Source organism: Lynx rufus, unplaced genomic scaffold (assembly GCF_022079265.1).
Source record: "Lynx rufus isolate CCGP_SWC_20201006 ecotype Redwood Valley unplaced genomic scaffold, mLynRuf1.p SCAF_4, whole genome shotgun sequence".
Classification (NCBI taxonomy): Eukaryota; Metazoa; Chordata; class Mammalia; order Carnivora; family Felidae; genus Lynx; species Lynx rufus.
The window spans coordinates 100,749,730-100,767,092 of NW_025814856.1; the positions used below are offsets into that span (position 1 = coordinate 100,749,730).

At 37.1% G+C, this 17,363-nt stretch overlaps 1 protein-coding gene across 1 annotated transcript in view; it reads left to right on the top strand.

Annotated features, from left to right (window-relative positions):
* The first annotated feature begins 9,079 nt into the window (after window positions 1–9,079).
* The window catches only part of SDHAF3 (succinate dehydrogenase complex assembly factor 3), a 71,409-nt gene continuing 63,125 nt past the window's right edge, over window positions 9,080–17,363 (top strand). Inside the window, exon 1 of the mRNA XM_047096725.1 lies at window positions 9,080–9,253. Coding sequence (XP_046952681.1) covers window positions 9,080–9,253 — 174 coding nt within the window. The remainder of the gene's footprint in view (window positions 9,254–17,363) is intronic.

Sequence of the window (17,363 nt, forward strand, 5' to 3'; positions counted from 1 at the left end):
TCATGTAAACTTTTGTTATGATTTTCTAATTTCATGTGTGGTGTGGTCAGAGAATAAGGTCTGTGAATTTCCTGCTGTTTAAAAAATTCTTTGGAGATTTTCTTTATGATATGATCTAGTTTTTGATCAGTTTTTGTAGAGATTTCATGCAGACTTGAAAATAATATAAACTCTCTTTTCAACTGCTTTTATTATTTATTATTATTTTTTAAAGTTTAGCAGAGTGAGAGAGTGAGTGCACTCACGGGGGAGGGGGCAGAGAGACAGAAAGGGAGAGACAGAATCCCAAGCAGAGTCTGCACTGTCAGTGTAGAGCCTGATGTGGGGCTCTATTCCACAACCACGAGATCAAACCACCTGAGCCAAAATCAAGAGTCAGACGTTCAACTGACCAAGCCACTCAGGTGCCTCTCAACAGCTTTTAAAACAGTAATGTAAAATGTATTTTTTATATAAAAGAGATAGAGCTTGTTCAAAATTGGAAAGTACATCAATAATCCTACCAGAAACAACAGCACTGTTAATATTTTAAATATTAATTTCTAGGTTTCCTTTTAGTTAAAAAAAATTACTATCTTATCTATGTATCTACCCATCAATCTAATCTCCTGCTTTTGATGCCTAACAACAATTAAGATGTACTTTCTCACACTAAATATCAACATGGGCACTGTTTTTAAAAGCATATTAAACATTCTGTTGTGTAAATATATCATAATTTACTTAATCAGTTTCCTGATGTCGGACATTTAGATTTGATTCCGTTTTTTTACAATTATAAATAATGCTTTGTACTTCAAATGTTAAGATAAAGACCAGAAAAACAGTATAGTCATTTGTTCCTGTTAATCCTTAGAAATGTGATAAAAGATATATTTTAAAAAGCTTCGAGGGGAGGGTGGGTGATGGGCATTGAGGAGGGCACCTGTTGGAATGAGCACTGGGTGTTGTATGGAAACCAATTTGACAATAAATTTCATATTTTTTAAAAAAGCTGCAACTGGATTAGAAAAATAAAGGGATGCATGATGTTCTAGAAACTGTGAGGAATCCCTGAGAAAAGGAGAGTAGCTGGAATCTCCTTTAAAAAGAAAATTCAGCCCAAAAGGTATGCAGAAGAGTAGTGCCAGCAACAGATGAGAGTGATTCCAAGAACGGCCACTCCTGGGGAGATACAAGGCATGCAGGGAGGGTCCCGGCAGCTAAGAGGGTGATTAGTTAGGGTGCTACAGCAGGAACAGCCAGGTGTCTATCTGCAGGTGAGGGCAGTGAGTATGAGAGCTTGGATCACAGAGAGAGGTGAGTGCCCTTCTGTGGCTTGACAAGGACCCAAGGAGAAAGGAATTTCTACAAGTTGAAGACTGCCCACTGAGATACACAAACTGGCATGACAGCCTAGTGGCACATCCTTTCCACGCGCCTACTCCTACCGAAAATAGGTGGGCATTCAGTACTTAGTAGCTTATCTGGCTTTTCCCTTGAATAAAGCAGAAGGAATAGAAACACTAATAAGGCATCTGAATATGAAAGTAAATCCCCAGTCAGAATCAGCCACATTTGAGGAGAACCAACATCAGGAAAGATAATGAACTTTAACTGAAGGACCTACACCTCAGGAAACAGTTAACAGACAAGCAGAACAGAGCTTTAGAATAAGTAGACTTTTGGATAGGAGTATTCAAGAAGAGAAGAGAGGATAGTGCATCATTAACCAAGAATAGTGAATGGGACAAAAAACTTAATGAATGAGCTGAAGGAAGATGAACACATCTGGAAAGTCAAGAAATTCTTCTAGAACAGAGAACCAGGGGCTATAAATATGGAAAGTAGAGATAAGTAACATTTTGGCATCCATCCAGTATAAATTCCAGAAGGCAATAGTGGAGATAAGAGAGGGGAGGTAAATTTTAAAGAAAAACAAGTGTAGACTGTCCCAGAGTTTAAAAAAAGTCATGTGCCCTCATTTTGAAATGAATCAAAATTAAACCAAAGCAAATCAAATAAACCCAAACTACCAAAAGCTTATTCCCAGATCCTGAAAGGAACTGAGGAAGAAGAAATGAAGTACAAAAGTGGTGGTGAGGCAAGAAACTAATAAAAATTAATGTTAAATTTAAATATGTATTGATTGTTAAGAACAAGTACTTTTAAGAGTACTTTTAATTGAACCCACAATTCCAGCTGATAACAACAGAGGACTTTGCAGAAGGTAGGCAGGGAGAGAAATAGAATCATGCCAATGTTCTGATCTTATTTAGAGGAGGACATAGCTACTGATTAACTTTACATGTTGTTGGAACAATGTCACATTATGGGTATGGGTTAAAAATGCAAGAGTCATAACCAGAAACACAGATATAGAATGTAAATCTTTCCAGTTAGTAGTTCAATAAAAGGAAACACAGTAGAAATAATCTGGAAATTGTGGTAAGTAGAAAAAAAATATGACAGCAGGGACTAGTTCAAAAAGGACCATTAAACACAATCAATATGAATAGGCTAAACTCATCTACTGAGAGTGGATTATAAACGTAAAATCTAGCTACAAATAATGAAGAGGGGACAAAAGAAAATGACAGATGATGGTTGACAATAAAAAGGTACCTGAAGCAAATGGTAACAAAAGGAAAGCAATTGTAACTATACATTAATATCAGACAAAATAGAATTAAGACAAAAATATTTAAAGGGTCCAGAGGAACTCATTTCTAAAAGGTACAAGAAGATATAACAATCATAAATCTTAGTATGTCAGACATAACTGACTTTAAAACTAACTTTTTTTAAAAGTTTATTTGTTTATTTTGAGAGAGAGCAAGGGCAGGGGAGTGGCAGAGAGAGAGAGGGAGAGAGTGAATCCCAAGCAGGCTCTGTGCTGCCAGTGCAGAGTCCAACACGGGGCACGATCCCATGAACCCTGAGATGGTGACCTGAGCCGAAATCAAGAGGTGGACAGTTAATCAACTGAGCCACCCAGGTGCCCCTCAAACTAACTGTTATATGTAATCTATCATTTAAAATATAGAAAGCAAAAACAGATATAACCAGATAGACAAACCAACAAATCCACAATCATACTGGGCAACTCCGATGCTCTGCTTTTTGAAACTGAAAGATAAAGTAGGCAAAAACTTAAAAAATAGAGAATTCAAATAATGTAATTAAGCTTGTTCTGAAATATATTTCACATATACATTTTGTACCTACAAAATAGAAACAACATATTCTTTTTTCAATTTACTTTTTTTTTTTTTAAGTTTTTAATTTTACTTCCAGTATAATTAACATACAGTGTTATATCAGGTTCAGGAGTACAATATAGTGATTCAGCGATTCTGTATATTTCTCAGTGCTCATCATGATAAGTGTACTCTTTAGATCTCTTCACCTATTTCACTCATCCTGCACTCCCCTCCCACTTCTGGTAACCACCCGTTTATTCTCTTTAGTTAAGAGTCTGTCTCTTGGTTTGTTTCTCTCTTCTTTTCCTTTGCTCATTTTTTTTTCTTAAATTCCACATATGAGTGAAATCATATGGTATTTGTCTTTCTCTGATTGTCTTATTTTGCTTAGAATTTTACTCTCCAGGTTCATCTGTGTTGTTGCAAAGTTTCATTCTTTTTTTTTTTTAAGTTAATTTATTTATTTTGAGAGTGAAAGAGAGAAAGAGAAAGAGAGAGAATCCACTGTCAGTGCAGAACCTGATGCCAGGCTTGAACTCACGAACTGTGAGATCATGACTTGAACAAAACCAAGAGCTGGACATTCAATTGACTGAGCCATCCGGGTGCCCCAAGATTTCATTCTTTTTTAATGGCTAGGTAATATTCCAGTGTGTGTGTGTGTGTGTGTGTGTGTACCACATCTTCTTTATTAATCTATTGATAGACACTGGGGCTGCTTTCATAATTTGGCTCTTGTTAAACAAGACTGCAATAAACAGGGCTGTGCATATCCCTTTGAATTAGTGTTTTTGTATTCTTTGGGTAGATACCCAGTTGTGGGACTACTGAATTATAGGGTAGATCGATTTTTAACTTTTTGAGGAACCTCCATACTGTTTTCCACAGTGGCTGCATCAGTTTGCATTCCCACCAACAGTGCATGAGAGTTCTTTATCTCCACATCCTCCCCAACACTTATTATTTCTTGTGAAAACAACATATTGTTTTAAGCATACTCAGAACCTCAAAAAATTGTGTGGAAGGCCCCCAGGAAATTTGAAGAAATTCCTTTTCTCTATAAGTTGATAAATTACAACTGATTCATTGACTATAATGCAGTAAAATTAGACAACAGTTATGAAAGAGAGGCAAAAATCAATTTTTACATCAACTAAATAGCTTTTGGGAAAGGAAGAAATATGTGTAAGTGATGAACTATTGCATATGAAACTCACAGTGTATGGCCAAAGCAGCAATCATTCTTAATGTTTGCTTTCTATATTAGCATTAGCTTTTAAAAAATTTCATGTGGGGCACCTGGGTGGCTTAGTCGGTTAAGCGTCCAACTTCGGCTGAGGTCATGGTCTCACAGTTTGTGGGTTCAAGCCCTGCATCAGGCTCTGTGCTGGCAGCTCAGAGCCTGGGGCCTGCTTTGGATTCTGTGTTTCCCTCTCTCTCTGCCCCTTCCTTGCTCATGCTCTGTGTCTCTCTCAAAAGTAAATAAACTCAAAAGTTTACTCAAAAGTAAATAAACATTAAAAAAAATAAAATAAAAAGTTTATTATTATTTTTTTTCTGTGTAAGATATTTTCACTGCTCAAAATGATAGCAAAGTATCAACTTAGGAACATGTCACTTCCATTCCTATCTCTCTGCCTGCTCCTCACCCAAACTCATCCCTGTAGGTAACTTAAAAAAAAAAATCAGTCTTTGGTTTATCTTTTTGCACAATGAGGGAAATATTATATATGTTCTTTTTCCATTCTCTTTTATGCAAAAATCTTGCCTACTGTATCAGATGTTTTCCTATTAGCTAAGGTATTGGATTTTGTGTTGAGAAATCCATTGATTTCTTTTTTTATTATTATTTTAAAATCAGAAATGGGTGTTGAATTTGTCAAATATTTTCCAGCTTTTTCCAGCTTCTGTGGCAATGGTCAGTTTTTTTCTCCTTAGAAAAAATTAGTATCGTTAGTACCTTAAATTATTATACATGACAATTTATCTCAACTTTGGTTGATTTTCCATCCTTATTTATCAATAATTGTAAACATTTAAAACATTCCTTATAGTTAGATCTTTCTCTCCAGGTATAAACACATTTAGTTCCTCTTTGATATTTCTTGTGTAACATGTTTCAGAAACTTAGAAATATACCAAATGAAGACTAATATGTTTTCCAAAGTGACTTTCAAAGAATAGACTTTCCATGAATTTGTTTGCTTCTCTCATTCCTGAACTGTTATGTTTAAGTTTGAAAGTTTGGCTTTCAAGATGATCTGCTTCGTTACCATTGCATTTCAGTAGTTAGAGATACTCAGCTACCAAGTAAAAATGTTTAAAGAAGTCTTTCCTCTTACATTTTCTCCTCCACATAGTGATGTTCCTATTAGGGACTCGAAGGTAAAGCAGAAAATGAGAGAACATTTCTGATGTTGTTTGGGGGACTATAGGTAATTACCACTGTTAAATCTAGCTTGTTCATCTCTCCAGGCCTCTAAGCATATGAAAGTTGTTTGGACCAAAGATATATCTTGTTCCAGGCATTTAACTTTTCATTATTTTTGAAGATTGAAAATTTGGCATTTAGTAGCCATAAATTAAAAACTGAGCCACATGTGCAACCAAATCCAAGCCTGAGGTCATGTTTCCACACCTAATGGCACAAAGCAGTTTCCAAATCTTTTCTCACTAGCCTCTCCGATTCACCAACCCTTTCTCATTCTGCTGTAGAGGAAAAGGGTTTAACATTATTTGCAAGTAAGAATTATTTTCAACATGTCAAGGTAAAAGACTGGGGCACACTACAAAGTAATAATGCAGTATGCTCCTCACAGGTGTTTTCTTTCTCCTTCTTTCAGTTAATTTTTTCTTATTCATTGATTTTTCCCTACCTCCTTTGTCCTCACAGTTGTCTGTTTGTCAAAAAACTTCTCTAGCAGCTTCTTCTATCTTTTTTTGTGTGGGAGTTCTGTACAAATTCCACACTGCATACTTCAATTGCTGGGTATACTGTGGTTGTTATAGTTTGTGTACCCTGGAAGGCTTAGGGGATGTGTTCCACATAGAGTTTTGAGGAGTTTCCCCTTTCTCTTAAAAGTCTTTTCAAAGCAATTATTCCAGAATGGATTATGTGTCTGCTTCTACCTGCACAAAAAAATTTTGAAGGGAATCCGGGAGAAATCATGATTAGGTCATAGATTTGGAAAGTACTGAAAATTGCCTAACCCAGCATTTGACATGTAAGAAAATCCAGGCACAGAGTGGTTGTGTGACTTGCTTAAAAACACACAGGAAATGGGGCGCCTGGGTGGCTCAGTCAGTTGAGCGGCCGACTTCGGCTCAGGTCACAATCTCGCGGTCCGTGAGTTCGAGCCCCGCGGCGGGCTCTGTGCTGACAGTCTGGAGCCTGTTTCGGATTCTGTGTCTCCCTCTCTCTGACCCTCCCCCGTTCATGCTCTGTCTCTCTCTGTCTCAAAAATAAATAAACGTTAAAAAAAATAAAAAAAAACACACACACAGGAAAAAGGAACACATGGAGAAAGGATAAAGGAAAGGCCTGCGTGTGTTCTGATCTGGATTAGTGACCAGGAATACAACTCAGATCTTACTTTCAATTCATGGCTGTTTTGACCACAAGAGGAAAACTGGTCAGCCTAAATTGGAAGGTCAAGGAAACAGAGAAAGTTTTGTCCTCAAAACATACCTCACTGTCCAGCTCTTTGTAGAAAAATAATAATAATAAAAAAAAGGTCCTCTATCATTATAGATGTTATTGCTTGATTCCTCTTCCCAAGGCCTAACCACTATGTCTTGGCTTCTTTTTCACCCATCATTTGCCATTTCTGAGTATTGATTGCCCAATGTTCTGTGGACCTTTTCCACTCCCTTTAGGCTGAATTAAATCTTTTATTGTTATTTTTTATTAATTCATTGGCAGAATGCTTTTTCCACACTCTAATAAGAGCTTTGGCTCTGAAAGAAGTATTTATTATACATGTAATTTAGCCCCAAAGGAAACCAGAAAAAAAGCAAACTGGAACAAGAAATTAATTTTCAATTTATAGGGATATTAACAGATGAAGTATGGTTAAAAAAAATTCCTGAAGTAAAATAACCACACTGCCATTCAATCCTTGCCATTAATGTGGTTTGTCATAATACCAAATTAAATCCATTTTTTAAAAATGTTCTGTGCTCTTTTAAACAAATATTTTTTTCTAAATTTTAAGCAGAAGGAAAACGTCCATTCAAGGTAATCAATATTAGAGTACTTACTATTCGTCAGGCACTGTGGTCGGCCCTGAAAAGGATTCTAAAATGAATAAGTCCTTGCCCTTGTTAGCCTGTGCATGTCTTCTTTGTCTTTCAAAACGTCTTTGCACAGAAAAAAGTCTGTGAGGGAATCACACAAATTCCTACACTGCCCCTTCATCACTAGGTCATATGAGTCCCTTGACACCCTCAAAATCAGAAAATGCCTGCCCTCATGGAATTTGTATTCTGGGGTATGTGTAGGGGGGAAAAGACAATAAGCAAATAAGCAAAATTTGTGTTTTAGAGAAAAACAGAGAGGGGCTCAGGGAGTTCTTGGCATGGTAATGTTGCAATTTCAAATACAGACGCCAGGGAGGGTCTTAGAAGGGGACCTGAAGTAATGAGCTGAGTGAAATGAAGATGTTAGACAAGAAGACATCTACAGGGGAGAGCATTTCTGGCACAGGAAACACCAAGTGCCAAGGCCCTCAGTTAGGCGTGTGCCTGGCCTGTTCAAAGATGAACTAGGAGGTAAATGACCAGTATGGCTGGAACTGGCCAACTAGGGAGAGAGCAGTAGGAGAAAATTTAGAGAGCTAAGAAGTGGAGAGACTTTGGGTTTTTCTGGAGTATTTTGTTGAGCAGAGGAGTAACATGATCTAATTTACAGTTTAGGTGGATCATGACCAAAGTTGATAATGGCCAGAAGCAGGAATACAAGAAGCTACCACAATATTAGGAGGTATTGACTGGAGAGAGAGACGGTTGTAATGGAGAGTATTGTGAGAAATGGTCGAATTTGGCACACATTTTGTTGGTGGAGTTACCAGGATTTGCTGAAGAATCAAAGGCGTGATGGGTCTGAATGAGGCCAAGTTGCTGCCAGCTTTGGAAACCAGTCACATTCTCAGTATCATCTTTGCAAAAGGTGGAGATTTTTAAACGTCCTGATTTTATGTTTTCATCTCAGACTATCTATTCAGCATCTCCAGGATCGTGGCCCTGGAAATAATACACTTAAATGTTTTTCTGTGATTTTTCAGCCAATTTGACTGGAGCTAATGAAACCTGGTGGTTTAGGGCTCACTTGAAAGAGGCTACATTCAGGGCACAAATTGCGAGCACATTGCTGTGCAAAGTATGTGGGTAGGTGGTCTCGTGAATGTACATATTAATCCTAGTCCCTCTCTGATCCCTCTCGGAGAAGAGAAACACTCGAAGACACCTGAAGTGGGTCGATCCAACCACGGAAGGCTTCCTGGAGGGGCCCGACTTTGAAAAAAGCTTTCCCAGGCCTGTATCCGAGGGTAAGAAGAATAGAAAGGAGAGTGTGGCGTGACTGAGGGGTAACAAAAGGCCCACGCCATAACTCCGGTTGGCTGCCATTCTCCCGGGAACAAATTGGGCTTCAGTAACCGCGCCAAAGGTGTATCTCCACTAAGGCCACGCCTCCTCCAGGCAAGGACTCGCCCATTTCCCCGTCCGCCACTGCGGCTCAGGTTTCCGGAAGGTCCTGATTTTAGAGCGGACCAAACCGGATGAAGGTCGCGCGCCCTCTTCCGCTTGTGTGCCGGTTCACAAAGACCCCTCTTCTAAGTGGGGTGGGTACGCGTCGTCCTTTTGCGCAGGCGCGCGGTGTGAAGTCCACGCTCACCTCTATGCCGGCAGGGCACGTCTTGCGGGTCCGCGCCTTGTATCGGCGCATCTTGCTGCTGCACCGGGGTCTGCCCCCAGACCTTAAAGCCCTTGGTGACCAGTACGTGAAGGACGAGTTTAGGAGGCATAAGACCGTTGGTTCTGACGAGGCCCAGCGTTTCTTGCAGGAATGGGAGGCAAGTGAATGCCACCTTTTCTTTGCCCCAGACCCTCAAAGGTGTCCCGGTTTGTCCCCGTGAGAGACCTCCTGTCCCTGCTGGTTTCCCGCGGGCTCCACGCAGGATCGAACAGCGGCAGCCTGTTGCGTTTGAATTAAACAGCGCAAAGCTGTTCAAACAGTACTTCCCAAAGTTACATCACCTGCGGGTCTATTTCTGCCACCGGTTCCTGGCAGGAGCAGATCCCGTTATATCAGCGTCTCCAAAACAATTCGTCTTGAGCTCATTCCCATGCCAGGCTCTGGAGGAATGAGGATGGGAGGTTACAAAATTGAATAAATCACCGTCAAGCAGCTTGTTGCCTCTCCAGTACCTTGCACGTAGCAAGCGCCTATTAATAAATTAATGGTTTTCTCGTAACGTAGTTTTCAGACTTAGAGGCTTGTTTCCATACTGTTTTCTAAATGTCCGTGCCCTTTCTCGGGTCTTAATAATGTTCTCAGTTGACTGTAACATACCGGATACAACTGCAAGCAGTGGAGGAGAAAAATGCTCAGAGTTAGGTGAAAGTTGATTTCTCGGGAATTTCAAGTTTCGTTACTTTGTTGCATGCTGTACTGTACCATTGCATTAAATCTCAGACACGTGCATTGGGGATTAGCCCTTTGACTTCCCATCCCTTTTTTAGAGTAAGGCTATTTAGAATATTTCGTGGGGTTAGGGGCCTAGCATAATTGCCTTAGTTATGATTTGCAAATATCAATAAATGAATGGATTGGGAGTTAGAATGTCATCTCAGGTATTTGAAAGCATGAAACAGTGTTAGTAAAAGAACAGAGGTAAGTGATTCTTTGAAAGCTTAAAAAGTTGATGGCCAAATTGATGTCGGGTTTTTTTTTTTAATTATAAAGATTATGGTTTGAGTGAACACAGAACGTTTTCACTGAATCGCAGAATTCTTGATTGTAGTTTGCAAGATGGTTATTTAGACAATGGTGAAATTTAGAACTTTTATAAAAATCATGTGTGTTGGAGGTAATTAGACTGCATGGAGCCAGGAAAGTTGAATCTTAAATGCAAATTGCTTTCTTTTAATATGGTAACTTGGTCTTGGAGCCAGAACTGGATTCAGATTCAGGTTCTGGAATTTATTAAATTTCACATCGCTTAATTTTTCCTAGTCTTATTTTTTTATCTGTAAAATAATAACAGTATTTATGCACCTCTAAATTAATGTCTGTAAATTTATTTATAAGCACTTTTTAAATTGCTAATTGCAGTGAATCTGTAAGAAATTAGGGTGTTTAAGTGACATTTTTAAAGCTAAGTCAGTTTGTGACAGGACAGAAAGGAGAATCTAGCACTGTGCTGAGAATATATAAGGGCACTTTGAGAGGTCCTAAAGTATAAGAACTTGGAAGTTTTTTATCAAGAGTAAAAACTCAGAATAAATTGATAATAGGCTGGAGGAGAGAGGCATAAAAATAGAAACAACCATGTAAATAAAAAATGTGTTGATCAACCTAGGAGGCTTGGTATCAGGAATTCAGCCTTTTTTTAAAAAAAAAAAACCTGTCGAAATAATCTTAGGCTTACAGAAGAGTTTCAGAGACAGTACTGAGTTCCCATATATTCTATATCCAGCTTCCCCTTACATTAAATTCACATTGTACATAACCATGGTGCAGTTATCAAAAATAAGAATGTAACGTTAAAAAAATAAGGAAATTAACATTGCCACAGTGATGTTAACTACAGGCCTTATTCACATTTTGCCAGTATATCTCCTAATGCTCTTGTTCTGTTGCAGGATCCAATCCAGGATCCCACATTGCATTTAGTCATCCTGTCTCCTTAATTTTCTCTCGTCTGTGACAGTTCTTCAATCTTTTATCTTTCATGTGTTTGACACTTTTTTGAAAAATGTTGGTAAGTTGTTTTGTAGAATATCTCTCAGTCTGGGTTTGCCTGATTTTTTTTTTCCCCTCATGATTAGATTGATGTTGTGCGTTAGTGGGAGGGTGATACCATAACAGTGATGAGTTTTCCTCAACACATCATATCAGAGGGCACGTCATACCAACATGACTTATTGTTTGTGATGTTAACTGTGGTCGCTTGGTTAAAGTGATTATCTGCCAAGTTTCTCCACTGTAAAGTTATTCTTTTCCCTTTTGAAATTACTGTATCTATTGGGGGATACTCTGAAGATATACAAATATTTTGTTTCTCCTTAAAGTTTGCCAGTTACTTTAGCATTCATCGATGGATCTTGCCATTGAGTTCTCATTGTGATTTTTCTATTGCCCTCATTCCCTCTGAATTTATTTCTTGGAATGTTTCTGTGGGTAAGCCTTGTCCCTTCTTCCCCATTATTGATCTAGCATTTTCATTTATTTTTTTGGAATGAAGAAAAGTGTATTTTAATGTGGCTAGGGCCCTGTAATTAATGAGTTCGCAGCTGGGTAAAGATTAGTTTAAACCTAGTGATCTAACTACTTGGGTAAAGTAATAATTCTCACAGTTTCAAGGCAGCTCAGTCTTTCTCAAGTCTGGGAGTTAGAAGGGGGGTAGGGTGGATTCTGCCAAGAGAGGTAGTTTTTCTTTTCCAAGGATGAAGACTAGAGAAGATTCTAATGACTTGGAGGGGAATAGAACTTGGCTAGCACAGTGATACCAACAAGTGCTATCCTTCAGCCTTCTGGGCTTTTTTTCTCTCCTATGTGTTCTTCAAAATATCTGATTTATGATTATGTTATATATGATGCTACTATTTATGGCATGGGTTTCTGTTGTTTTGGTTAATGATGATTACATATTTGGCACGCATAAGTATTACTAGCTTGATGCTTATGTTTATGTCAAGCTAAGAGTAACACAGTTGTAGACTTACTGTTCTTTGTGGACTTTGGATTTTGATATTCTCTCATATATTTCTAAAATTACTTAAGAACTTGAATGTATTCTGAATTTGCTTTACTTTAAAGGGTAAACTTGGGTATGGGTACCACTGGGGAAAAGAGAAAGGAAGGATCAGGCATATTAGAGGTCCCAGCATTAGGAGGAAAGTTCTCTGTTCCTTTCGTTTGTAATCATGGAAAACTGGCAAATGATAGAGCGAATTCAGCTGGGGAACTTTCTGTTCAAGGACCACTTAGGGGAAGGTAGGAGGAAAGTGTTTCATGTTTTCTAAGGATAAAAATGTATATGCTTACATACAGAGAAAATAGTGAATTTATATAATATCTTACCATAAGAGAAAAAAAAATGTAGGTTCAGGAAGAGTTGTTGGGAATCTGTTAGGGAGAATGTGTGTTGTAATCTTACCTCAGATCTTTTAGGAGGCAACTCTTAGCAGTGGAATTGGGGCTGGGTAGATGAGGGGTCTTACTTATTATTGCATTTTTAAAGTTCTAACTGCTCAGTTTTGAAGAATAACTGATTTAGGTAATACTTTCCTTTTTTTCCCCCCTCTCTGTCTGCCCTGTTGTGGCGAGAAGGACTATTCACCACTTACTTTCTGGGAAATCAGAATAAACGTTGAAGATTAAATAGCAAGTAAAACATGGTTGTTATAGAATGTGAGATGAAGAGTGATAAACTGCTGTCAGGACTCACTCTGAACAGACTCTGTGTGTTTAATTTTTCCTTTTCTGCCCCATTTGTTTATGTACATTGTTTTCTTGTCAGGTTTCTTTGTTTTTCCTAAGTAGCTGTTTTGCTGTGAGTCTGTTGGGATATGTTTATAGTAGAGGTTATTTCTGGAAAGAAGTTGTTTCTTTTTGCTTACACATTCTATAAGTAGTTATCGATCACATTATCGATCACAATATCGATCTTATTATTGCCAGGCAAAGTGCTAGGCATTGTGGCACACAAAAATGAATAATAATTGTATTTTATTTTCATGGTGTCCAAAATTTAGTAGCGTATATTAGACAATTGTAATACAGTAGAGAGGCGCCTCAGTGGCTCAGTCGGTTGAGCATCTGACTTTAGCTCAGGTCACGATCTCATGGTTTGGTTCATGGGTTCGAGCCCTGCATCAGGCTCACTGCTGTAAGCACAGAGTGCGCTTTAGATCCTCTGTCTCCCCCTTCTCTGCCCCTCCCCTGCTCACTCTGTCTCTCAAAAATAAATAAACATTAAAAAAATTCTAATACAGTATGAAAGTGTCTGTTAAATGCGATGGGAGCAAGTAGGGAGTGGAGACGGTTGAGGTCCACATATAATGTCTAGTTGAGTCTTGAGCAAGTCAAAGTTACCATGTCAAGAAAAAGACTTTCTCAAAAGTGGGAATAACATATACAGAGGTATTGAGGTCAGAAACAGTATGACTTTTTCTAGGATTTGCAGCGATGTATTTAGAATTTAGTGTCATATATGAGAGATTAGGAAGAGATAAAGTTAGAGAGGTAGCAAGAGCCAGGATATTCTCCTAAGGATTTTAGGAGTCCCTGAATTTTAGGATTATTTGGAATTCCTGAAAGATTTTAAGCAGTGGTGAAATGATTGGAATTATATTCTAGAAAGATCACTTTAGCAGCAATATAAAGGAATGATGAAGGATGAGTCAGATTGAAGGTAGGGAGTATTATTAGGAGAGATGTTGTAATCCCAAATATATATGTGCCCGAACAAAGACAGGTGTTGAGAATGGGGAGTGTGGATTTAAGTGTTATCCTTTATAATGTAGAATGGGACTTGACTTGGTGACTGATGGAAGATTAATGAAAGAAGAGGAAATAGAATGGATAACTCTCAGGTTTTCGAACATGATACCAGTAACCAGAGTAGGTCTGTAGAAAGGGCAGATGAAGAATGAGTACAGTATGGTACGTTTTGTGTTAAGCATTTTGGTGGGACAGTCAGGTGGAAATGTTCTGAGGTATAAGTCTCATACTTAGGAGACAGGTTGTGGCTGGAGATAGAGAATTGGAATTCATTATCTGTAGTTAGCTGGTCGTTCAAAGGTATGGTTGAAAGTGCCCAGGTTGGGTAAAACCTGGGCAAAGGTAGGCAGAAATAGACCACTAACATTTAGGAGTTAAGAGAAAGAAGGTAGTAGTATAGTGCTGGAACTGTTTAGTTCTTTTCTTCTGCAGTTGGTTGGTTCTGGCCTCTTCTGCACAGGAATGTACTTTTGTCCTTATGTTTAATTGTGTAGATTTGTATGATGGTCTAGATATTATCTAACATTTTGCTTTTTTGTTTTATTTTGTTGTATTTGAGAAGAGGATGTGCTTCAGAGTTCATGTAACCATCCATTTGTAACTCACAATATCCTTGTCTTAAAACTTTGAAGTAGATTATCAGATAAAAAATGTATGATTAAGTTGCATGTCACCTATATTTAGAGTTTCCCTAACTTAGGATAATTAGGCTTGAATGGTATTTTGCAGTTTTTATAATTGTATGCCTTTCTTACCTGATTTGGGGACCTCATTTTGTCGCTTATTAACATCCCGATTTGTGGTTTGTGTTTGAGCTTGCAGAAGAAAAGGAATCCTCTGTTCCATAGATGGATCGTAGATGTTGGGGGATGCATCTACGAAGTAAGAGAGAGTCATTTGTGAACTTCTCAGTTGTGCTGTTCATTCAGCAAGTTCCTCAATATAGTGTTTTTGTGATGGTTTATTGGATGGTGATGGTTTATTGAACGGTGATGTATGTTTTCTTCATTAAGCTTTACCTTTTAAAAATTTTTAGCCATATTGCGATCCTTATCTAATGTGGAACAGGGGATAAAGGAGAGGATATGAAACTGTCTATCTTTGGAACATAAAATTTTTTCCCCTTTCTGAGGTATTTGGCTTTGTAGTGATGCTTTTAAGATGTTGTTTTATTTAGGAATATTTAACTTTTATTGATGTCACGAGATGTGTTATAACAATACTTGTGTTATAAATAGCTAAAGGTATTTTAAAAATCCCAATTTGATCAATATTGCATGTATTGACATTACTGAAACATAGAGGTGTATTTCTTTTATCTAAATGATTTAAAATTTATTTGATTTTTCAGGCTTAAAATAATGGTAGTATAATAATATTAATATGCTAGTGGTTATGGTTCTAAAATACATCTCTACACCCAATGTGGAGCTTGAGCTCACGACCCCAAGATCAAGAGTCAGGTGTTTTACTGTGTGAGCCAGTCAGGCACCCTAAAAAAATAAAGAAAAGAAAATAGATCCGTATGTGTGTGTGTATACATAACACACAGTCTTAAAAATTTAAAATAAATGTTTGCACAGAATTTAAGAAGATAAAGGATTGTATATGCATAGGTTTACTGGTTTAACATACTATTTTTTTTTGAAATATATTTTACAGTTGCTTAAGAAGAATAAATGTCTGAAATTTTACATAGAGAGTATTAGAATTGACTGAAAGGGAGCTTCGGATTGCTAAAATAAATTCATTTTTTATTTTCAGTTAATGCACTTAAAAAAAGTCAAGGTAATGTACGCACATGGTTAAAAATTAGTATAGTATGGTTATAATAAAAAGCAATATTTTTTATTACTTATTTATCTCTGTAATTGAACGTTTTTCATTTTATTTCATTATTATGTCTCAAATACCTTGTGAATTTTGGTCATCTGTCCTTATTTACAAATAAAGCAGTAAGAAACAGAATTCTGCATACAGATAGGCTTGTTGATTGGAAACTTACTTTCAGGGTTAGACTTTCAATTAATCTCCCTTAGATTTGCTTCTCACTCCTAGTTTCTTTACCTACCTTTATTTGTGTTCAGTTGGTTCTGGTGGTTTGGCTTCATCTTCAGCTATATTCTCTGTTCTGTATTCTAAGCTTTGGCTCCCTGTATCTGCACTGTTTTATGAGCTATACTCTGCTACCTGCTTTCTGTCATGAGAAATGTATTGAAATCTCTTGGCTGGTAATGGCTCCATTGTTCTTTAGTCATTATGGATTACTCCTTCTAGAAATTCTTACTATCAGGTTAAGGAGGTTTTGAAGGGGAGGAAATAAGAAATACGCTGCTGCTGCTGCTGCTAGGATTTCTCCAGTCTGCCATCTTAAACTGGAACCTCCATTCTTTCATTTTTAAAGATAAAGTAACTAAGGCTTACATAAGTAAAATAACCTATTTGGTATCACACAGCTAGATAGGACAAAAATCTTGTGCTCTTACCTCATGAAATTAATGTTTCGAAAAAATATTAAACTTTTGCAACATAAAATGTTTATTGGTGTTTTTCCTTTGAATTTTGCTTGTTTGCTTGCAACAGGTTATTTGTATATTTGATTCTTCCTCCAGTTTTTGTATTTTTCCTAAGGGAAAGAGAAGCTTCTTAATCATATTTTTATCTTCTACACCTCTAGCATAATAAATAAAAGTTTAATTATTGTTACATAATGATTTATTTTTAAGTTTATTAGCCCAAGATGCTAGTTGCCACACATTTCTTTCTCAAAATTTTTTTCAGTAATGAAATGAGAATGGAAGTTGCTACGATACATCTGTTAAACTGTTGTTAAAGTTGGGCACATACATTTTTCTGTAATTTTTGGAAGGTTTATTTAGGCCTCAGTGGTCTCAGTAAGAATAGTATTTTATCCTTGAAGATAGGGATGGACCAATACATATTTTTACCTCTAAGATATGCTTATATTAGATGAGTTAAAACTGTATCAAATTGGCTTAACTTATTTACACTTTTATGGTAACACTGATTTTCTGTTTAATCTTTTCTGTTGGTTTTAGGGTAATATGTTTTTATAGTAATAGAATGGGTAAGAAAAAAACAAAACAAAAACATTGTATTTGTTTTTTTTAAGATTTAATGTTTTTAATTTTTTTAAATTATTTTTTAATTTACATCCAAGTTAGTTAACATATAGTGCAACAGTGATTTCAGGAGTAGATTCCTTAATGCTCCTTACCCATTTAGCCCATCCCCACTCCTCCAACCCCTCCAGCAATCTTCTGTTTGTTCCCTATATTTAAGAGTTTCTTATGTTTTGTCCTCCTCCCTGTTTTTATATTATTTTTGCTTCCCTTCCCTTATGTTCATCTGTTTTGTATCTTAAATTCCTCAGATGAGTGAAGTCATATGATACTTGTCTTTCTCTGACTAATTTTGTTTAGCATAATACCCTC